At 40.0% G+C, this 24,043-nt stretch overlaps 1 protein-coding gene across 1 annotated transcript in view; it reads right to left on the bottom strand.

The window, feature by feature from the left end:
• The window catches only part of LOC121990770, a 76,154-nt gene that overhangs the window by 50,295 nt on the left and 1,816 nt on the right, over window positions 1–24,043 (bottom strand). Inside the window, exons 2-6 of the mRNA XM_042544841.1 lie at window positions 9,850–9,996; window positions 9,671–9,801; window positions 8,738–8,951; window positions 8,523–8,638; window positions 8,381–8,466 (exon numbers count right to left, since the gene is read on the bottom strand). Of these exons, the coding sequence (XP_042400775.1) occupies window positions 8,381–8,466; window positions 8,523–8,638; window positions 8,738–8,951; window positions 9,671–9,801; window positions 9,850–9,996 (694 nt within the window). The remainder of the gene's footprint in view (window positions 1–8,380; window positions 8,467–8,522; window positions 8,639–8,737; window positions 8,952–9,670; window positions 9,802–9,849; window positions 9,997–24,043) is intronic.

The raw sequence follows: 24,043 nt of genomic DNA, 5'->3' as shown, positions 1-24,043 counted from the left end.
CTAGACAAGGGCATTAGACTGCGGTAAAGCATATATTAAAGTACCTGAGAAGGACTAGAGATTATATGCTAGTTTACCAAGCAGACGATCTGCTCCCTGTGGGTTACACGGATTCAGATTTCCAATCAGATAGGGACAACAGTAAGTCTACATCAGGCTATGTGTTTACTTTAGGAGGTGGAGTCATTTCATGGAGGAGTGTTAAGCAGAAATACGTTTCGGACTCAACCATGGAAGCTGAGTATGTAGCAGCCTCTGAGGCAGCTAAAGAAGCAGTATGGCTCAGGAACTTTCTAATGGACTTAGATGTGATTCCTGATTTGCCCAAAATCATCACAATTTATTGTGATAATGGCGGTGCAGTTGTAAACTCGAAGGAACCACGAGCTCATAAGGCAAGTAAACATATAGAGCGCAAGTACCACCTGATACGAGATATCGTGAAGTGAGGAGAAGTTGTCATCGCCAAGATTGCATCAGCGGATAACCTGGCAGATCCTTTCACTAAGGCCCTTCCGGTGAAAGCTTTTGATCGGCATGTGGAGGGAATGAGAATCAGATGTATGGTAGAAGAAATGGCAGCTTAGTCAATAGTATAAGTGGGAGATTGTTGGAGTGTATACTAAAAGCCTAAGCTTTTGTAAACATTTGTTTTGAATAAAGAATCACATTTGGTCAAATTATCTACATTTGTTTGTAGTTGTTCAATAATTTTATATTGTAGATAACATAGTATGTGGTGTCACATGCAGAAGATGATGTTATCAGTACCTTATAAATTATAAACAGTAGCTCACGACCAAAATGGAAAGGAACAAACCATTAGAAGGTCGTAGTGTAATTAGGTATTAGTTTATCTTGACTATATAATTACACTAGTACACTCAGAGTGTATTGAGTAGGACCATTTGAGGTCGTTTCTTTTATACTGACTTTATAAAGGAACAAAGATCTCAGTTATTATGGAAGTGTGTGCTCTTAATCCTAATATAATAACAAGCACATATATTTGATATTTATTTCTTTAATTTATCAATGGGTGAGATTTAGTTCGATGAATCAATAAGCCCGATAAGTTGAGAAATGATATCACTTATAGTGTGTGTTGTTGATTATAGAAGGAAAATGTGTCCTAGAGATACTAGGTTGATAATGTTGGTTGCTACTCGGAAAACCTATAGGTTCCACTGTACAAAAATTTTGCACAAAGATCTGAACCTTTTCCTAGCTACCATGTGTTCTTTTAAATTAAATTTTGGATCGCCTGCAGAACTTAACACGTTTGATCCAAAACTTAATCTATTTGTTCTTTTAGGTTTTGACTTGGATCTCCTGCGGAACTTAACACGTTCGACCCAAGTCTCCTTAAGTTATTAATTCCATTAAATATTAATTTCCATAAAAGGTTCCCAGTACTGACGTGGCGAGGCACATGGCCTTCTTGGATATGGGAGTAACCACCACCGACTAGACAAAACCTTTAATAGAAAGATAATATTTAATTTCCTAAAATAACTTTAGGTTAACCAAAGAGAACAATCAAATCACAAGGAAAAGAAAGAAACAAAAGAACACAACATCGAAAAACATATTCGAAATACTAGAACGTAAGCCTCTTGTATTTGGTATTATTTCCATAAATAACTAGCATGATGCGGAAAAGGAAAAACTACTAGTTATACCTTCTAGAAAGACCTCTTGATCTTCTACCGTATTCCTCTTCTACCGTATTCGTTGTGTGGACAACGATCTACCAAGATGAGAAAACACCAACCACCTTCTTCTCCTCCAAGCAAGGTTCGGCCACAAAGGGAAAATCTTCACCAAGGAGGAAAACCAAAATACTAACCAAGCTCCAAGAGATGCTAGCTTTCTCTCCTTCTTCTTCTTCTTCTCCAAGTAGTATCCGGCCACCACAAGAGCTCCAATGGAAGAGGGAGATTCGGCCACCACAAGAGGAAGAGAGGGAGAGGTTGGCCGGCCACACCAAGGAACAAAAGAGGGAGAGAAATAATAGATGTTGTGTCTCTTGAAGGCACCCTCACCCCTTCTTTTATATTCCTTGGCCTAGGCAAATTAGGAAATTTAATTACAATAAAATTTCCTCAATTTCCTTGACATGATTTAATTTAGAAAAATAAAATAAATTTTCCAAATCAAACTTCAATGGCCGGCCACATCATTGGAGAACAAATTGGACAAGTTTTAATCAACAATTAAAACTTCCTAATGTGTTTCCGGAAATTTTTAAAAAATAAAATTTCTCTTTAAAATCTCTTCATGGTTTATAAAAGGAAATTTCTATAATTTTAATTTTATCAACATGTGAATAATTTTTAAAGAGAAAATAAAGCATCTCTCCAATCTACAAATAAGGAAAGAGATCTAATCTCTTTCTTTAATCTTTTGTAGATCTTTTACAAGAGAGATATTTTAATTTTAATTCTCTTTAAATTATATCTTCCACATAATAATAAAAATTAAAATTAAATTTCTTTTTTAATTTATTTTGGCCGGCCCTACTAGCTTGGGTTCAAGCTAGGGTCGGCCACCCAATCTCATACCTAGGCCAGCTTGGATCCCAAGCTAGCTTGGCGGCCCCCTATTGGTGGGTATAGAAGGTGGGTATAGGTAGGTATAGAACTCTATAAATAAGAGGCTATGATAGGGACCGAGAGGAGGAATTGGTTTTGGTCTCCGATAAAATTAAGCATCCCGTGCTTCGAACACACAACTTAATTTTATCAATGATAATTCATTCCACTAGAGAACTATCATTGAACTACCGCACCAATCCCAAATTACATTTTTGGGCTCCTTCTTATTATGAGTGTGTTAGTCTCCCTGTGTTTAAGATATCGAATGTCCACTAATTAAGTGAGTTACTGACAACTCATTTAATTAATATCTTAGTCCAAGAGTAGTACCACTCAACCTTATCATCATGTCGGACTAAGTCCACCTGCAGGGTTTAACATGACAATCCTTATGAGCTCCTCTTGAGGACATTATCAACCTGGTATCTCTAGGACACAATTTTCTTCTATAATAAACAACACACACTATAAGTGATACCATTTCCCAACTTATCGGGTTTATTGATTCATCGAACTAAATCTCACTCATTGATAAATTAAAGAAATAAATATCAAATATATGTGTTTGTTATTATATTAGGATTAAGAGCACACACTTCCATAATAACTGAGGTCTTTGTTCCTTTATAAAGTCAGTATAAAAGAAACGACCTCAAATGGTCCTACTCAATACACTCTGAGTGTACTAGTGTAATTATATAGTCAAGATAAACTAATACCTAATTACACTATGACCTTCTAATGGTTTGTTCCTTTCCATTTTAGTCGTGAGCTACTGTTTATAATTTATAAGGTACTGATAACATCATCTTCTGTATGTGACACCACATACTATGTTATCTACAATATAAATTAAATGAACAACTACAAACAAATGTAGACAATTAGACCAAATGTGATTCTTTATTCATAATGAATGTTTACAAAGCTTAGGCTTTCAGTATACACTCCAACAGTTAGCCTCTGTGGGTACTCTGCAAATCTTCACATCTCCTCTATCGATAATCTCTCGAATGAGATGGAAGCGCCGTTGTATGTGTTTGGTCCACTGGTGTGAGCGAGGTTCCTTATCCTACGCAATTGCTCCATTGTTGTCACAATAGAGCTCTATAGGATCTGCTATGCTAGGAACCACCCCAAGCTCAATAATGAACTTGCGGATCTAAACTGCCTCCTTTGCTACTTCTGATGCAACAATATACTCGGCCTCTGTTGTAGAATCAGCAACCGTGTCCTGCTTCAAACTCTTCCAGCTCACAGCACCACCATTAAAGCAAAACATGAACCCAGACTGCGATCTATAGTCATCTTGGTCAGTTTGGAAGCTGACATCACTGTAACCCTTTACAGCTAGCTCATCATTGCCTCCATATATCAAGAAATATTCTTTAGTCCTTCTCAAGTACTTAAGAATATTCTTGACCGCTATCTAGTGACACTCATCTGGATCTGACTAGTATATGCTCGTCATGCTCAAAGCATACGACACATCAGGACGAGTACATAGCATGACGTACATGATAGATCCTATGGCTGAAGCATAAGGGATCTTATCCATGCGATCTCTCTCCTCTCTAGAAGAGGGACTTTGAGTCTTCGAAAGACTCACACCATGTGACATCGGCATAAATCCTTTCTTGGAATTCTGCATGGCAAACCGTAGCAATACCTTGTCAACATATGTACTCTGACTTAGGCCAAGCAATCTCTTAGATCTATCTCTATAGATCTTTATGCCTAGAATGCAGGCTGCTTCACCTAAGTCCTTTATTGAGAAACAATTCCCCAGCCAAGTCTTTACAGACTGTAACAAAGGGATGTCGTTCCCAATGAGTAGTATGCCATCCACATACAATATAAGGAAGACAACTGTGTTCTCAACAACCTTCTTGTAGACACAGGGTTCATCTTTATTCTTGATGAAACCAAACTGTTTGATCGCATCATCGAATCGAAGATTCCAGCTCCGAGAAGCTTGGTTTAGCACATAAATGGACTTATGCAACTTGCATACTCTGCCAGTATGCTGTGGATCTACACAACCCTCAGGTTGTGTCATGTACACATCCTCGAGCAAGTTTCCATTCAGAAACACGGTTTTGACATCCATCTGCCAGATCTGATAATCATGGTATGCTGCAATAGCAAGCATGATCTGAATAGACTTAAACATCGCTACTGGAGAAAATGTTTCATCATAGTCAATACCATGAATTTGCTTGAAACCTTTAGTTACTAAACGACCTTTATAAATAAGTCCATCCATGTCAGTCTTTCTCTTAAAGACCCACTTACACCCAATGGGTTTGATGCCTTCAGGTGGATCAACCAAAGTCCATACTTGGTTGGTGTACATGGATTGATCTCGGATCTCATGACCTCTAGCCACTTCTCAAAATCTGGTCTCATCACAGCCTCCTGATATGAGGTAGGCACATTCTCAACGAGCATAACGTCATCATGGTCAGACAAGAGAAATGAATATCTCTCAGGCTGACGACGTACCCTATCAGACCTGCGAAGAGGTAGGTCTACATGAACTGGTTGTTGTTTCTCAACTCCTTGTGGAACAATCTCATCATCCACAACACTTTGTGGTTCCAGTTCAACTTCCATCAAGGCTTCAGTGCTATGGCCCATATCTTGAACTTCTTCAAGATTGAACTTACTCCCACTAGTTTTTCTAGAAACAAAGTCCCTTTCTAGAAATATCCCAGTCTTAGCCACAACTACTTTGTGTTGACTGGGAATGTAGAAGTAATATCCCTTCGTTTCCTTAGGATATCCTGTAAAATAGCACTTATCGGATTTGGGTCCCAGTTTGTTCGAGACTTGACGTCGAACGTAAGCCTCACAATCCCAAATCCTCATAAAAGACACCTGGGCATCTCTCCCAGTCCATATCCTATATGGTGTCTTTATCACAGCCTTGGATGGAACACGGTTAAGTATGAAGGTTGTTGTGTCTATAGCATAGCCCCAAAGAGATATAGGAAGATCTGTGTGACTCATCATAGATCGCACCATATCTAATAGGGTACGATTCCTCCTTTCGGATACACCATTCCACTGTGGTGTTCCAGGAGGAGTGAGTTTGTGAGATACGGTAAAATAAAATAACCTATAATGATTATTAGGAATTTTTGGACATTTTTCTGGATTTATTTGGAGGACTTATGACAATGTTTAAGGGGATAAATTGTTAAGCTTAAGGTGGTAAAGTAAATCATCATTAAAAGAGGGTTAGTTAAGGAGTTGTGAGAACTTAACCTAACCCAAACCCTCCCCTTATAAGCTACAGTGCACCCGCCGAGCCCTAAAACGCCGACTCCCCTCTTCTCGGGTCATTTCCTCCCGATCTCATCGACGGACGCAGCTCCGACGCACGGCCGCGTTTGATCGCCGGCTCCTTGTAGCGTGACGAGCCTCCGACTTCCTCGACATCTCCGTAGAGGTCTCACCGACGGTGTCCTTCCTCAAACGCGCCGCTTCGCCAGAGAATCTCCGGCCGGAAGGAACAGATCTGAGCTCCGGAGTTGCTGAGGAAGAATTGTCGATCCCTAGGGCCGATTTTGGTGAGAAGTGCTCTAAACGGTGGGTTCGACTTGCCGAGCCTTAGGGCCGAACCATATTCGTCGGGATCTCTGTGCTGCTTGAGGTATGTACTGTCGTGGAGGTAAATTGAGGTAAGGATGGTTTAGATTAGGGTTTCTTTAGTGATGAAGACCTGTGATTTGATACCAGGTTGGGAGGATTGTATGGATTGAGGTTTTGTTGTGGCAGTGGCTTGCTGGGAAGGGGATCGATCACAACCACCACCAGCTGTTCATCATCCGAGACTCATGGGTAAGGTATTTACAGTATTAAGATAGTAGGTTTGTGGATCTGAGCTTGTATTCCAACCGAATTATGCATTGATAGTGTGATTGCAATAGTTTGAAGGCTCTGTAGGAGCTCTGTTCGTGAGTCGTGGCGGTGGGCATCATTGGAAGACATGAGTCGAAGACCTTACCTTCCGGCAGTGAGTGATCAGTGGGGTGTAAGGTAAGGTTTTAGGTCTTCCAATATCTAGTTTAATTGAACAGATATTTGGTACATTGGTGTATTGGGGACAAATGCATGATTTGGGGGAATCCTAATTTTATGATCTGAAGGCATACGGTTAGGGCTGTGGATTGGGTATTAGTAGGTCAGAATGGTTTCGTTGGGATAGTGAATGAAACTTGGATTTAATTCACCTATCATATACACTAGTATGGTTATTCAGTTTCATATGTACTTAGTTAAATTGATACGTTGACACAGGACTCTGATCGAGGAAGGTGTCGTGACGAGGTGGACGTCGGATTCAGCCTACATTTAGAGGCGGGTACTTCTTAACTTGCTCCTTTAGATATCGGTCTAAGTGCATGAGTTAGTTTCATATATGCAGTATTTATCTTGACTCCACTCATTTTATTTCTTGTGCTTGATACTTTATCCACTCAATCTTCGAGATGATCACTTTCTTATCTATACAGTCTCCCGTTGTTATTCTTGATACCTAGCAGATACTAGATGCCATGCTTACCTGTTTATGCTTACCTGTTTGATTACTGTTTATTTATGCTTAGTATTGAGCATGCGGATTCATGTAGCATACCTGATTTTTTATATATATATGATGACTGTTGCATTATTCGCATCATGTCATTGCATGCATAGACGACTTTGGCTCCCTTGTGGTTGAGATGGTTGGCGGCACGCTCGGCCACTCATGGGTAGTGGTAGCTTGGGCGTGCGCATGTTCTGTCGTGCCCCCACTCGCTCACTCATGGGTAGTGTCTGCTGAGTCGCGGCGGGGACCCCGTCGCAGATGTAGCTATTCGGCTACTATGCAACTGTCCGCTCGGCCACTTGAGAGTAGTGGTAGGCTGGAGTGTGTTTGTCATTGTCGACCTCTCGTCCATACCGGGTCATGGACTTGAGGGTGGGCGGAGTGACCATCCGTACGCTATTTTTTTTTTTGATATACACCTTATGTTGTTTATGCTTACTTATGCAGTTCGTGATCACATACCCGTTATATATGCTTGGACACGATTACTATTGCAGATACTTTATATGTGATTCGTAGTTATGAGCGATCTTGTGTGATTTACTTTATCTCGGACCTTACTGTTAGCCTAGGATATGGTTTCGGTATGGATATATATATACTTTGTTTACCCTGTAGTATCTGCTATTTATCTTTCCGAGACTGTATCCTTTTGTATTCCTGTTCTTTATGATACTCATGCACTGTCTATCCTATTACCCGCTGAGTTTTATACTCACCACCCGCATTGGTAATTTCACCAGGTAGCTGATAGCGATGCTAGTACGCTTGGAGGAGGATCACGACTGCCGGTCCCATGTCACTTCTGAGGATGGTTTTACGGTTTTGGTTTTCATTTTATTGTGAGTTAAACCTTTGAATTTAGCATTGTAATAATTGAGCTGTGGACTTGTTATTTGTATTTGGTTGTTTTGCCGATGAGTCAAGCCGGGCCGGCCCGCGGTGAGTTTTTGTTATTTTATCTTTGTTATTCTTGTTTTCCGCTGTGTTTGATTGTCCAGCTGTGTGGGCTATATATTATCTGCATGGTTATGATATATATTTGTATATGTATTATCTGTGGTGTTGTATACCGGTTCTATTTGTCACTACTACAGGGGAGGTACTGTCCGATTTTCATCGGACAACCTTACTCTCGGGGCATGACAATTTATTGGTATCAGAGCTACAGGTTTACGATTCATACGTTTTGGATTTTTCGTGATTTCATTCCTCGAAGTGGCTTTTCGGGATTTGGGACCAGGCGGCGGCGGAACACCTCCAAGTAATTGGCTGTAAGTTTTATAAGTACGAACTTATACTGTGTGTAATACTTATTAGTAGTTTACATCAGGTGTGAGGCGTGGTCGAGCGGGAGCCGGTTATCGTCGTGGTCCGGGACGACCACGGAAACAACCCATTGAGGCCGAGGAACCAGAACCAGTGACTCAGGAGGCGGATTCTTCTAGGGATCCAACGGATGTTGAGACGGCTAGTCGGGGACAGACCCATCAGACTCCTAGAGATCAGGGACGTCAGCCTCAGGAGATCCCTTCAGTCATACCATCTGGTAGGAATCGAGAATTTCAGCCTCGGGGATTCCCTCCGGGATACCATCAGCATTTCCTACTCCTGCTACTACTGATTGGATGAGGGACAGAGCTCGGATACCGTTGCTGGCGAGGTCCGTCAAGGACAGATTTACCTTATATTTGGGCGGAGCAGATCCTTGGGCTGCTCGAAGTTGGTTGAAGAATGTAGAGAGCACCTTTGAGTACCTGAGTTGCACGGATGAGGAGAAAGTGGAACTGGCAGCGTATCATCTCCGAGATCAAGCAGTCACATGGTGGGACATGCATAAGACGATCTTTGGAGAGCAGCGCATCACATGGGCGATGTTCCGAGACGCGTTTGAGCGGCAGTATTTTCCAGCCACATTCTGTTTAGCTCGACGACAGGAATTCCTGAATTTCAAGTAGGGCGATCGATCGGTGATGGAGTACAACGCTGAATTCTGTAGATTGGCTGAGTTTTGCCCTCATTTGGTGGCACAGGATTATGACCGGATGCAGCAGTTCACCCAGGGTCTTGCTGCATACATTCGAATCCGAATGTCAGGTTTTCCAGGTAGTTCCTATCGGGAGGTGTTGGATCGAGCATTGTTTATTGAGATGACTCAGCAGCTAGTGAATCAGGAGAAAAGTAAGGACAAGCAGCTGTCGCAGAAGAGAGGGAATAAAGGTCAAGACTTGCAAGTTACTTCCGAAGGATCTTCTCGGCCACAGGAATCAGGGCGCACCACGGATGGGTCTACTAGTTCCCCTAAGAGAAATCGGAAGAATGATAATAGTGAAACCAGGTGTTACCAGTGCGGCTCGAAAAGTCACCTCAAACCCGATTGTCCGTTGGATCACTCTATATGTTTCTATTGTAAGCTTCCGGGCCATGAGAGTTGGGAATGTACCCTGAAGGCTCGGTTGGAGACTACTAAAGTTACCTGTCAGGGAGATCGACCCACCCAGCCATGGCAGCAGAGAGGATCTCAAACGAATCAGGGTGCTCCACATCAGCAGAGACCTCAGCCTTCTCAGGGACAGATATATCATGTGCAGGGTCAGGAACCAGCGACTACACAGTATTCTGCCGCAGTATCTTCTCATCAGACATTTCCTGTACAGCAGGTTTTTCATCCACCTTAGCCCTACTCAGCGTTCCAACAGCAGCCTCAGTCTCAGTATCAGCAGCCGATTCCTGCACCTTCGATTCCAGCACAGACCACCCCAGGCATGCCTCAGCTGAGCTCAGAGGAGGGTCGCGCTTATGCTATTACACGAGAGGAGGCACAGGGAGCTGAGAGATCGGTCTTCCGAGGTATTATTTTACTTTATACGTTTATTATAGGACTATTAATAGATGCTAGTGGAACCCATTTGTTTATCTCTCAAGTATCTTTTCGGGGGGTGTTGCCTACACGCTAGACGCGTTACATAGCAGTATCTTTATCGTTGGAGAGGAACTGGTTGTACGTCTAGAAGACGGAGGATGTTCTTTGGTTTAGATGGTTCGATATTTGTGTTATAAATTTGGGGACCAAATTTTTATTAGAGGGGGAGAATGTGAGATACGGTAAAATAAAATAACCTATAATGATTATTAGGAATTTTTGGACATTTTTCTGGATTTATTTGGAGGACTTATGACAATGTTTAAGGGGATAAATTGTTAAGCTTAAGGTGGTAAAGTAAATCATCATTAAAAGAGGGTTAGTTAAGGAGTTGTGAGAACTTAACCTAACCCAAACCCTCCCCTTATAAGCTACAGTGCACCCGCCGAGCCCTAAAACGCCGACTCCCCTCTTCTCGGGTCATTTCCTCCCGATCTCATCGACGGACGCAGCTCCGACGCACGGCCGCGTTTGATCGCCGGCTCCTTGTAGCGTGACGAGCCTCCGACTTCCTCGACATCTCCGTAGAGGTCTCACCGACGGTGTCCTTCCTCAAACGCGCCGCTTCGCCAGAGAATCTCCGGCCGGAAGGAACAGATCTGAGCTCCGGAGTTGCTGAGGAAGAATTGTCGATCCCTAGGGCCGATTTTGGTGAGAAGTGCTCTAAACGGTGGGTTCGACTTGCTGAGCCTTAGGGCCGAACCATATTCGTCGGGATCTCTGTGCTGCTTGAGGTATGTACTGTCGTGGAGGTAAATTGAGGTAAGGATGGTTTAGATTAGGGTTTCTTTAGTGATGAAGACCTGTGATTTGATACCAGGTTGGGAGGATTGTATGGATTGAGGTTTTGTTGTGGCAGTGGCTTGCTGGGAAGGGGATCGATCACAACCACCAGCAGCTGTTCATCATCCGAGACTCATGGGTAAGGTATTTACAGTATTAAGATAGTAGGTTTGTGGATCTGAGCTTGTATTCCAACCGAATTATGCATTGATAGTGTGATTGCAATAGTTTGAAGGCTCTGTAGGAGCTCTGTTCGTGAGTCGTGGCGGTGGGCATCATTGGAAGACTTGAGCCGAAGACCTTACCTTCCGGCAGTGAGTGATCAGTGGGGTGTAAGGTAAGGTTTTAGGTCTTCCGATATCTAGTTTAATTGAACAGATATTTGGTACATTGGTGTATTGGGGACAAATGCATGATTTGGGGGAATCCTAATTTTATGATCTGAAGGCATACGGTTAGGGCTGTGGATTGGGTATTAGTAGGTCAGAATGGTTTCGTTGGGATAGTGAATGAAACTTGGATTTAATTCACCTATCATATACACTAGTATGGTTATTCAGTTTCATATGTACTTAGTTAAATTGATACGTTGACACAGGACTCTGATCGAGGAAGGTGTCGTGACGAGGTGGACGTCGGATTCAGCCTACATTTAGAGGCGGGTACTTCTTAACTTGCTCCTTTAGATATCGGTCTAAGTGCATGAGTTAGTTTCATATATGCAGTATTTATCTTGACTCCACTCATTTTATTTCTTGTGCTTGATACTTTATCCACTCAATCTTCGAGATGATCACTTTCTTATCTATACAGTCTCCCGTTGTTATTCTTGATACCTAGCAGATACTAGATGCCATGCTTACCTGTTTATGCTTACCTGTTTGATTACTGTTTATTTATGCTTAGTATTGAGCATGCGGATTCATGTAGCATACCTGATTTTCTGTTATATATATATGATATTGCATTTGCATCATGTCATTGCATGCATTGCCAGCGACTTTGGCTCCCTTGTGGTTGAGGAGCACATTCGGCCACTCATGGGTAGTGGTAGCTTGGAGCGTGCCGCATGTCTGTCGTGCCCCCACTCGCTCACTCATGGGTAGTGTCTGCTGGAGTCGCGGGCAGCAGGGACAGACGTAGCTATTAGCTACTATGCAACTGTCCGCTCGGCCACTCGAGAGTAGTGGTAGCTGTGTTTGTCATTGTCCGGCCTCTCGTCCATACGGGGTCATGGACTTGAGGGGTGGGCGGAGTGACCATCCGTGCATACGCTTATTTTTTTTTGATATACCGCTTATCTTGTTTATGCTTACTTATGCGATTCTGTGATCACATACCATTATATATGCTTGGACACCGATTACTATTAAGATACTTTATGATTACAGAGTAGTACTGTAGCAGGTTTATCTCACCCCTGACCTTTGTTAGCCTAGGATATGGTTTCGGTATGGATATACATATACTTTGTTTACCCTGTAGTATCCGCTATTTATCTTTCCAAGACTGTATCCTTTTGTATTCCTGTTCTTTATGATACTCATGCCTATCCTATTACCGAGTTTTATACTCACCACCGCATTGGTAATTTCACGGTGATAGCGATGCTAGTACGCTTGGAGGAGGATCCCGACTGCCGGTCCCATGTCACTTCTGAGGATGGTTTTACGGTTTTGGTTTTCATTTTATTGTGAGTTAAACCTTTGAATTTAGCATTGTAATAATTGAGCTGTGGACTTGTTATTTGTATTTGGTTGTTTTGCCGATGAGTCAAGCCGGGCCGGCCCGCGGTGAGTTTTTGTTATTTTATCTTTGTTATTCTTGTTTTCCGCTGTGTTTGATTGTCCAGCTGTGTGGGTTGTATATTATCTGCGTGGTTGTGATATATATTTGTATATGTATTATCTGTGGTGTTGTATACCGGTTCTATTTGTCACTGCTACAGGGGAGGTACTGTCCGATTTTCGTCGGACAACCTTACTCTCGGGGCATGACAGAGTTAGGATAGAATCCTACACTCAGCTAGATAGTCACGAAACTTATGGCTAAGGTATTCACCACCTCGATCTGATTAAAGTATCTTAATACTTTTGCCAAGCTGGTTTTGTACTTCATTCTTGAATGGTTTGAACTTTTCAAAAGATTCTGACTTATGTGTCATCAAATACACATAACCATATCTACTGAAGTCATCAATAAAGGTAATGAAGTACCTATAACCACCTCTGGCAGTGACATTGAAAGGGCCACATACATCACTATGTATAAGTCCTAACAAATCAGTCGCTCTCTCGTTGTGTCCACTAAAGGGAGTCTTGGTCATCTTGCCTAGTAGGCATGACTCGCATGTCTCATATGATTCAAAATCAAATGAGTCCAACAAACCATCTTTATGGAGCTGGGATAAGCGTTTGTCATTTATATGACCTAAGCGACAATGTCAGAGATAGGTTTGATTCATTTCATTTTATTTGAACATTTTAGTATTTATGTTATAGGTGGGGTTCTCTAAGTCTAGAATATAGAGTCCGTTCATCAGAGGTGCACTACAATAGAACATATCATTTAAATAGACAGAACAATATTTGTTCTTTATGATAAACGAAAAGCCTTTCTTGTCCAAACAAGAAACTGAAATTATGTTCTTAGTAAGAGCAGACACATAACAACATTCATCTAATTCTAATACAAGCCCAGAAGACAGAGATAGAAAGTAAGTCCCTACAGCAACAGCAGCAACCCATGCTCCATTTCCTACTCGTAGATCCACCTCACCTTTCGTCAATGTCCTGCTATTTCTCAGCGCCTACACATTAGTACAAATATGAGAAGCACATCCGGTATCTAATACCCATGATGTAGAAATAGATAGATTGACTTATATAACATATATACCTGAAGTAGAAGTCTCACTTCTCTTCTTCTTAAGATCTTCCAGGTAAACTTTGCAGTTCCTCTTCCAGTGCCCGGTCTGACCGCAGTGGAAGCAGGTAGCATCCTTGGCAACCCCTCCTTTGGGTTTCAGTGTCTTGCCTTTGCCCTTGTCTTGGGACTTTCCTTTGCCTTTAGGCTTACCCTTGCCCTTATGCTTTTGTACCATCAAAATGGAGTTGGGCCTTACCTTCTTAAGGTTTAGCTCAGCAGTTCTCAACATGCTTAGCAGCTCAGGCAGTGGCTTGTCAATTTCGTTCATGTTGTAATTCATGACAAATTGACTGTAGCTCTCTGGCAAGGATTGCAAGATCAAGTCTGTGGCCAGCTCTTGGCCAAGTGGGAATCCCAACCTCTGTAGGTTTTCTATGTACCCAATAATCTTGAGCACATATGGACCTACGAGAGTCCCATCTTGCATCTTGCACTAAAACAGTGCCTTGGAGATCTCGAATCTCTCGTGCCTTGCTTGTCCTTGATATAGTTGACGAAGATGTTCAACCATATCATAAGCACCCATCAACTCGTGTTGCTTCTGAAGCTCAGAGTTCATGGTCGCGAGCATGAGGCATAACACATCTAATGCATCATCTTGATGCTTCTTATAAGCATCTCGGTCATCTCGCGTGGCAGTGGCAGGAGGTGCCTCCGAAATGGGCTGCTCCAGGACGTACAGTTTTCGTTCTTGTGTGAGAATGATTCTCAAATTTCTGTACCAGTCCAGGAAATTAGCTCCATTGAGCTTGTCCTTGTCAAGGACAGAACGCAGGGAGAAGGAGTTCGTGTTTGTCGACATGGCAATCTACAACATAAATAAAGCAGAGAATAAATATCATATTTCACTAATCATTTAATTAGTCCTTTAATTAAATGATGCTCCCATTGAATTATAGAATTTTTGTAGAATCAGGCCATGGATGTGGTCAAACCACACTTACTAGATTCTAACCAATGAACTATAATTCATGCGGGACAAGATCCACATCATACTACGCCTTGAGTTAGCTTTGGCTAAATCGCTCAAGACTTAGTATAATCGGTAGATAACTAATTATTAATTACATCTCTACGCAACTCTTGTTTATAGGATCAAGATCCTCATTTATATTAGAACTTGAGTTAGCTTTGGCTAAATCACCCAAGATTTAATATAAATGTGAGTTTGCCCTATTTTCCAACCGTTGGAAAAATGCCTATAGTTATACTCGATCCAATTGAGTTAACTAGTTATACTTAATCCAATTAAGTTTGTACTCACCCAAACTTTGATAGGCGGGACCAAGATTATCCCTCCGCACCCTACCAAGATAAAATGCATTGCTCTGCTTTGACAGATTCAACAATAACAAATGATCGAGGTAGTGATGGGTATCCGAACTTAGTAGGCATTTCGAGTTGAGTTGATTTAGATCTAATCTAATCATAGATTCGTATCTTATACGCATCAAGGCACTAATTAATTACTCTACATTATCATGCATCACATACACAAGCAATTAATTAAATTTTGATTAGGTCATGGCCCTACTACAATCTTCTCAAGCCAATGAGAAGATTGGACAGTCAACCTAGGGTCAACAACTTCTCCAAGCTCCTCCCTTTGACCACCATGTGTTGCTTGCACCCTCCTCGTCGTTCCTTCTCGAATCGACCTTCCACCGCTCCATTTTTTTTATACATTACAGATATGCAACTCAAGTTACATTCGAGTCTAAAAATCTATTTACAACAGGAAATAAAAATGAGGGAGGTACGACACGTAGGTCGCATAATATATACAACACGCACATCACACAAAATGGCGCGCAGGCCATATTATGAATTACAACACATTTAGTCCAATCAAATTGGATTTTTGGGCCATGACCATCACAAAATCATACATAATTCTAAATTATGTATTTTATATAAATTTATGTAATTTTACTACTATTTTTACAATTTTATGAGTTAAAATTTCTCGACAGTCCCGTTTAGCGATTTTCGGGCGTAATCGCGGGACAATGCCCCTTGCGGGGTTAGGGGCAGTGCCCCTTCTCGTGAAATGAGTATCACGAGTGTCCTGCTACGATCTAACAGCGCCTTAAGCCGCTGTCCCAAAACAATTTGGGCGGGACCTAGCCGTTTCGGAAAGTTTTTCTCGGTAGTCGAAGCCTACAAGTGTCCTAACACTTGTTGCTTCGCCTCTACGAGAAAAACATCCATAAAATCTATAAAAATAGTAAAATTACAGAAACTTACAGATCTGATATTTTTCATAAAAATACAAACGAAACAAGTACACGCTTCACACGTGGCTCTGATACCACTGTTCGAACTTTCGGGCCGCAAAAATCGCTTTTTGCGTTGCGGAAATCCCGAAGTCTTGCCACAGATCCATGCGAAGATATATAAAAATTTATATGTACATGTTGTTGGATGCTACTCGGAAAGCCTAGAGGTTCCACTGTACAAAAATTTTGTACAAAGATCTAAACCTTTTCCTAACTACCATGTGTTCTTTTAAATTAAATTTTGGATCGCCTGCGGAACTTAACACGTTTGATCCAAAACTTAATCTATTTATTCTTTTAGGTTTTGACTTGGATCTCCTGCGGAACTTAACACGTTCGACCCAAATCACCTTAAGTTATTAATTCCATTAAATATTAATTTCCATAATCGGTTCCCAGTACTGACGTGGCGAGGCACATGACCTTCTTGGATATGGGAGCAACCACCACCGACTAGACAAAACCTTTTATAGAAAGCTAATATTTAATTTCCTAAAATAACTTTAGGTTAACCGAAAAGAACAATCAAATCACAAGGAAAAGAAAAAATAAAAGAACACAATATCGAAAAAACATATTCGAAATTCTAGAATCGTAAGCCTCTTGTATTTGGTATTATTTCCAAAAATAACTAGTATGATGCGGAAAGAAAAATTACTAGTTATACCTTTTAGAAAGACCTCTTGATCTTCTACCGTATTCCTCTTCTAACCTCGGACGTTGTGTGGGCAACGATCTTCCGAGATGAGAAACCACCAACCACCTTCTTCTCCTCCTAGCTAGGTTCGGCCACAAAAAGCTTAACCAAGGATGAAGAACAAAACACCAACCAAGCTCCAAGAGATGCTAGCTTTTTCTCCTTCTTCTTTTTCTTCTTCTCCAAGTAGTATCCGGCCGCCACAAGAGCTCCAAGCCTTTGAGAGTTTCAGCCACCACAAAGAGGGAGAGAGGAAGAGGATGGCCGGCCACTCCAAGGAATAAAAGAGGGAGAGAAATAATAGAGGTTGTATCTCATGAAGGCACTCTCACCCCTGTTAGGACCTTGACGTCCGCTAGAGGGGGGGTGAATAGCGTCTCACCCAAATCGATGGCTTCCTACGTATTTGTTAGTGCGCAAGCGGAATAATACAATACAAATTATGAATACGAAAGCTAAAGATAAAGAAAAGAACAAGCAAACCAATGCACGTCGATGTAACGTGGTTCGGAGATGATGCTCCTACTCCACGACTGTCCGTAAGGTGGACGATCCCTCAATCCGTCGGTGGATTAGTCCCCGGAAACTCCGGCTAGCTCAAACCGCTCCTTGTAGGTGGAAAAACCTCACCACAACTTCAACCAAGAACACTTGGACATAAGAGATCCTTGAGCACTTTAGTGACTACTAATTAGGCTTTAACCAAGTCTAATTTCATCACCTTGGCCGACCATACCAAGCTTCTTCTTATAGAGCTTGGAACAAATCAGAACCTGATTTGCCCGTTACCAGTCGACTGATGCCAGCCCAACGGCTCTCTCAACGGCTATCTGCTACAGTGCATCAGTCGACTGGTCCATACACCAGTCGACTGCTACAGTACACTACAGTAACTGCTATAGTGCCGCTACAGTAAAACCCTAAAACTAGGATTTTACTCCGGGTACAATCTCTCATGCACTCGTACCCTCACGACTCATTTGACTCTTCTTTGCAGCCTTGACCTCTTGCCTTCAAGCCTACTTCCTTTGGCTCTCGTCCCTCGGATGCATCCAAGCCCGCGGCTTGTCTCCAATGCCATCCTTCGCATATGCCTCGAAGTTGCTTCCCTCAGCCATTGTCCTTGCTGCCTTGTCCATGGTCCCTCGGATGCTCCATCCTTCACCGGACCCGAAGCTGTCAACCTGAGTCACATGTGTCACCTGCAGTCCTGCACAACTCAAGTACACATATCAAATAACAAGGGTAAACCTAACTTAAACCCTTTGCCCAAACACCAAAACACATGGTCCCACGAACCATTGGGATTGCTCCAACAACCCCTTCTTTTATATTCCTTGGCCTAGGCAAATTAGGAAATTTAATTACAATAAAATTTCCTTAATTCCCTTGACATGATTTAATTGAGAAAAATAAAATAAAATTTCCCCAATTAATCTCTAATGGCCGGCCACATTAAAAGAGATAAATTAGACAAGTTTTAATCAACAATTAAAACTTCCTAATTTATTTCCGGAAATTTTAAAATTAAAATTTCTCTTTAAAAATCTCTTCATAGTTGATAAAAAGAAATTTCTATAATTTTAATTTTATCAACATGTGGATAATTTTAAAGAGAAAATAAAATATCTCACCAATCTACAAATAAGGAAAGAGATCTAATCTCTTTCTTTAATCTTTTATAGATCTTTTACAAGAGAGATATTTAAATTTTAATTCTCTTTAATAAATTATTTCTTCCACATAATAAAAATTAAAATTAATTTTTTTTTTTAATTTAATTTGGCCGGCCCCCACTAGCTTGGGTTCAAGCTAGGGCCGACCACCCTAATTTATACCTAGGCCGGCCCTAGCTTGGTTCCCAAGCTAGCTTGGCCGGCCCCCTATTGGTGGGTATAGGTGGGTATAGTACTCTATAAATAAAAGGCTACGATAGGGACCGAGAGGAGGAATTGGTTTTGGTCTCCCGATAAAATTAAGCATCCCGTGTTCGCCCCGAACACACAACTTAATTTTATCAATAATAATTCATTCCACTAGAGAACTATTATTGAACTACCGCACCAATCCCAAATTACATTTTTGGGCTCCTTCTTATTATGAGTGTGTTAGTCTCCCCGTGTTTAAGATATCAAATGTCCACTAATTAAGTGAGTTACTGACAACTCATTTAATTAATATCTTAGTCCAAGAGTAGTACCACTCAACCTTATCATCATGTCGGACTAAGTCCACCTGCAGGGTTTAACATGACAATCCTTATGAGCTCCTCTTGAGGACATTATCAATCTGGTATCTCTAGGACACAGTTTTCTTCTATAATAAACAACACACACTATAAGTGATACCATTTCCCAACTTATCGGGTTTATTGATTCATCGAACTAAATCTCACCCATTGATAAATTAAAGAAATAAATATCAAATATATGTGTTTGTTATTATATTAGGATTAAGAGCACACACTTCCATAATAACTGAGGTCTTTGTTCCTTTATAAAGTCAGTATAAAAGAAACGACCTCAAATGGTCCTACTCAATACACTCTGAGTGTACTAGTGTAATTATATAGTCAAGATAAACTAATATCTAATTACACTACGACCTTCTAATGGTTTGTTCCTTTCCATTTTGGTCGTGAGCTACTGTTTATAATTTATAAGGTACCGATAACATTATCTTCTGCATGTGACACCACATACTATGTTATCTACAATATAAATTAATTGAACAACTACAACTAAATGTAGACAATTTGACCAAATGTAATTCTTTATTCATAATGAATGTTTACAAAGTTTAGACTTTCAGTATACACTCCAACACATGTTTCCTACCCTAGATCTACACTGGATCTACAAGAAAGTGAGTATACCTTTGAAGCGAAGTCCTTCGCAAATCCCGCTCGTCCAAGATCCGTCGGATCTCAAGTGTGTTCAAGTGTACACACCTCTAGAAGTATCCACACGAACAAAAGATGAAGAAGAAATCTTAGAGTGTGCTAGCACCCCAAAGGAGTCTCAGGAAGGATGAGAGGGAGAGCAAGAAGGAAGAGAGGAGGAAGAAGATGAGGCCTTGACTGAAAAATCAATTCATTCCATCACTAAAAGTGGTCGGTCACTTCAATGAGGTTTGTAACCTCCATGGAATCTCAAGAGTCAAGACTCTTGGTTTCCCTCATGAGGTGGCATACCATGAAGTTGCCTTGATGATGTGTCACATCATCATTGGCCGACCCTATGCCAAGTCACAATGACATGGCATTTGGTCAAGTCAAGGTCAAGTCAAACTTGACCCTTCATCTTCCCTCTCAAGTCAAGTCAAACTTGACTTAAATTCTCCCATGGTTGATCAAATCCAACCTTTGATTTAAGTCAATTTAATTTAGTGAATCTCTATCCATTAAATTAAATTGATTCAATGAGTCATAATCTAAATTAGACTCATTCAATACATGAATCAAATTGAGTCCAACTCAATTAGTCTAATTTGGATTACTCTTAATCCAATTTGGTTCATCATATGAACCTAATCCTCTTGGTTCATCATATGAACCTATTCTCCATCTAATTGCCCTTTGTGTATGACCCTATAGGTTCTTGTAACGTTGACAATGCTCTTAAAACCATTTAGAAGCATAAGTAATGAGCGATATCTAGCAACACATCATTACTACCCAAGTTACAAGAATGTTGAGATTCAACATCACCTTGTGACTACTAATTGTGATCCTTCACAATATATGATAATATCCTTCTATCCTTGACATCTAGATTGATTAAATTGAGGCATAGACCATGTCATCCTCTAATTAATCTATATCTTGAACTCCAAGTAGACTCACTATAAACAAATGAGCTCAATATCTCACATTGACTCATTTGGGCATGACCATGCACTTAGTGGTCTCACTCTATCAAGAATGATGATGTCACTCCCGTCATATAGGAGGGATAGATCCCATCTACATCACTCACATCCCTCCGCATAATTTGTTACATATCCAGTAATCGCCTTTATAGTCCACCCAGTTATGGGTGACATTTGACGAAGCCAAAGTATGCAACTCCTTATGTAGGGAACCATGGTGACTTCAGGGCCAAGGACTAATAGTCATACTAATAGTCACATGAGAAAGTATATGACACTCATATAACGATTCATGATACTTTCTCATGACGGGTCATTCAGTATACATTCTCCAATGCATACCCATGTGTCAACTTGATATCTCTATATCCATGACTTGTGAGATCAAGTCAACGAGTTGACCTACATGCTAGTCTCGTCGCATTAACATTGTCCCTGAATGTTAATACTTGACTAGGAATGATTAAGAGTAGTGTTCTCTATATCATCTCACTATCGATTCAACCAATCGATTGATATAGATATGAACCTTCTACTCAAGGACGCTATTATACTTAGTTATTTGGCACCAATACAAGTAAGTATAATAATCATAAAGAAATACCTTTATAAGTATATAGAAATATGATACATCGAGTCTATACAACAATCATCATATGATTGGCTCTAGGGCTCTAACTAACAATTTATGCATTTAAAAACCTAATTTATACACTTAAAAGTATATAATAAACTAGATAAGTGCACTTAAAAAGTATCATATTTCATAATTTTTTAAGTGTGAATTGTGATGGTAGTAATTTGATATTTTGCTTGCACCGAAAATAAGAAAAAGTGTGGAAAAATTTCTCATGCAATTGCTATTAATTTATTTTTCCAACTTTGTTTGGGTCCATTCAATTCATAATTTATCTTTTATATAAAATAATAAAGAATATTTCAAAAGAGAAGAAAATAGTAAAAAAGAAATATCATCCGAGCGGAGATAAGAAGGTCCTTTGATAGAATCACTGACGATGGAGGAAATGTATGATATATTTTAAGACGGTAGAACGTGACATAAGCTCGATCCCATAATCATAGATTTCTATCGTAAAGCGGATCTTATCAAGTATATGAACGAATTTAGAGAATAAGAATTACTTGTGTTGAGTGCCGACATAATTGAAGACTCGATCTTCACCTCTTTCGTTCTACGAAGGAGGTTAAGGACATCCTTTGATAGAATCAAAGATGATAGAGAAAAAACACATAACCCTTATGATAGAATGAGATGATTGATAGATTATTTAATTATAAAATATTATGGAAAAAATGAAATTGAGTCTTATATTCTAGCAGTAGGTAGAATTTTAGGAAAATGTAAAATTGTAATTAATCTAGAATTAATTGATAGATTGAATGGGGAAATTAGAAGCAAAAATCAAAGCATCATTAGAGCAAAATAGAAAAGTTCCTTGTGTTAGGATGTATACTAAAAGTCTAGCTTTTGGTATAAACATTTATCTAGAAATAAGAATCACATTGGTCAAATGTCTACATTTATAATAAATGTAGTTGTTCAATTAATTTATATTGTAGATAACATGGTGTGTGGTGTCACACATAGAGGATCATGTTATCAGCACCTTATAAATTATAAACAGTAGCTCACGACCAAGATGGAAAGGAACAAACCATTGAAAGATCGTAGTGTAATTAGGTATTAGTTTATCTTAACTATATAATTACACTTGGAGTGAATTGAGTAGGACCATTAGAGGTCGTTTTTTTTATACTGACTTTAAAAAGGAACAAAGACCTAAGTTATTATGGAAGTGTGTGCTCTTAATCCTAATATAATAACAAGCACATATATTTGATATTTATTTCTTTAATTTATCAATGGGTGAGATTTAGTTCGATAAATCAATAAGCCCGATAAGTTGGGAAATGATATCACTTATAGTATGTGTTGTTGATTATAGAAGGAAACTGTGTCCTAGAAATCTAGGTTGAGAATGTCCCTAAGAGGAGCTCATAAGGATTGTCATGTTAAACCCTATAGGTGGACTTAGTCCGACATGATGATAAGGTTGAGTGGTACTACTCTTGGACTAAGATATTAATTAAGTGAGTTGTCAGTAATTCATTTAATTAGTGGACATTCATTATCTTAAACACAGGGAGAATAACACACTCATAATAAGAAGGAGCCCAAAAATGTAATTTGGGATTGGTGCAGTAGTTCAATAATAGTTCTCTAGTGGAATGAATTATTATTGATAAAATTAAGTTGTGTGTTCGGGGCGAACACGGGATGCTTAATTTTATCGGGAGAACAAAACCAATTCCTCCTCTCGGTCCCTATCGTAGCCTCTTATTTATAGGGTACTATACCCACCTATACCCACCTTCATACCCATGTTATAGGGGCCGGCTAAGCTAGCTTGGGGACCAAGCTAGGGTCGGCCAAGCCTTGGTCCATGGGTGGCCGGCCCTAGCTTGAACCCAAGTCTAGGTTGCCGGCCATTAAAAATACAAAAGGAATTTTAATTTTAAATTTTTTCTTATGTGGAATACATGATTTAAAAGAGAGTTTAAAAATTAAAATATTTCCTTTTATAAGATTCTACAAAAGATTAAGAGAAGAGTTAAATCTCTTTCCTTATTTGTAGATTAAAAGGTTGATTTTAATTTTGGTAAAAACTTTACTTATTTATCATCCACATGTTGAAAAGTTAAATTTTAAAATTATAGAAATATCCTTTTATAGCATCAATCATGAAGGGATTATTAAAGAGAAATTTTATTTTAAAATTTCTCCTGAAGCAAATTAGGAAGCTTTAATTTTTCTAGCGAAAAATTTCCTTGTTTGCTTATTTGATGTGACCGGCCATATACACTAAGAAAAGGATTTTAATTTTAATTAATTAAAATTTTCCTTTTCAATGGCAATAGAATTAAGGAAGGTTTTATTAAATTTTCCTTATTTGCCAAGGTTAAAGATTATAAAAGAGGGGGTTTGGGTGCCTTCACAAGACACAACCTCTATTCTATTTCTCCCTCTTTTCTTCCTTGGTGTGGCCAACCCCTTCAAGTTCTCTCCTCTCCTTGGTGTGGCCGAACCTCTCTTTTTTCTTGGAGATCAAGTGGTGGCCGGATCCTAGCTTGGAGAAGAAGGAGAGAAAGCTTGCATCCCTTGGAGGTTGGTTGGTGGAAAAAGTTCTTCATCCTTTGGAAGTTTTGTGCTTGGCCGAAACTTGAAGGAAGGAGAAGAAGGTGCTAGGTGGTTCTCGTCTAGGAAGATCGTTGCCCACACAACGTCCGAGATTAGAAGAGGAATACGATAGAAGATCAAGAGGTCATTATTCTAAAAGAAAGGTATAA

This window comes from Zingiber officinale, chromosome 6B (assembly GCF_018446385.1).
Source record: "Zingiber officinale cultivar Zhangliang chromosome 6B, Zo_v1.1, whole genome shotgun sequence".
NCBI lineage: Eukaryota > Viridiplantae > Streptophyta > Magnoliopsida > Zingiberales > Zingiberaceae > Zingiber > Zingiber officinale.
This window is presented reverse-complemented; position numbering and strand designations above follow the sequence as displayed.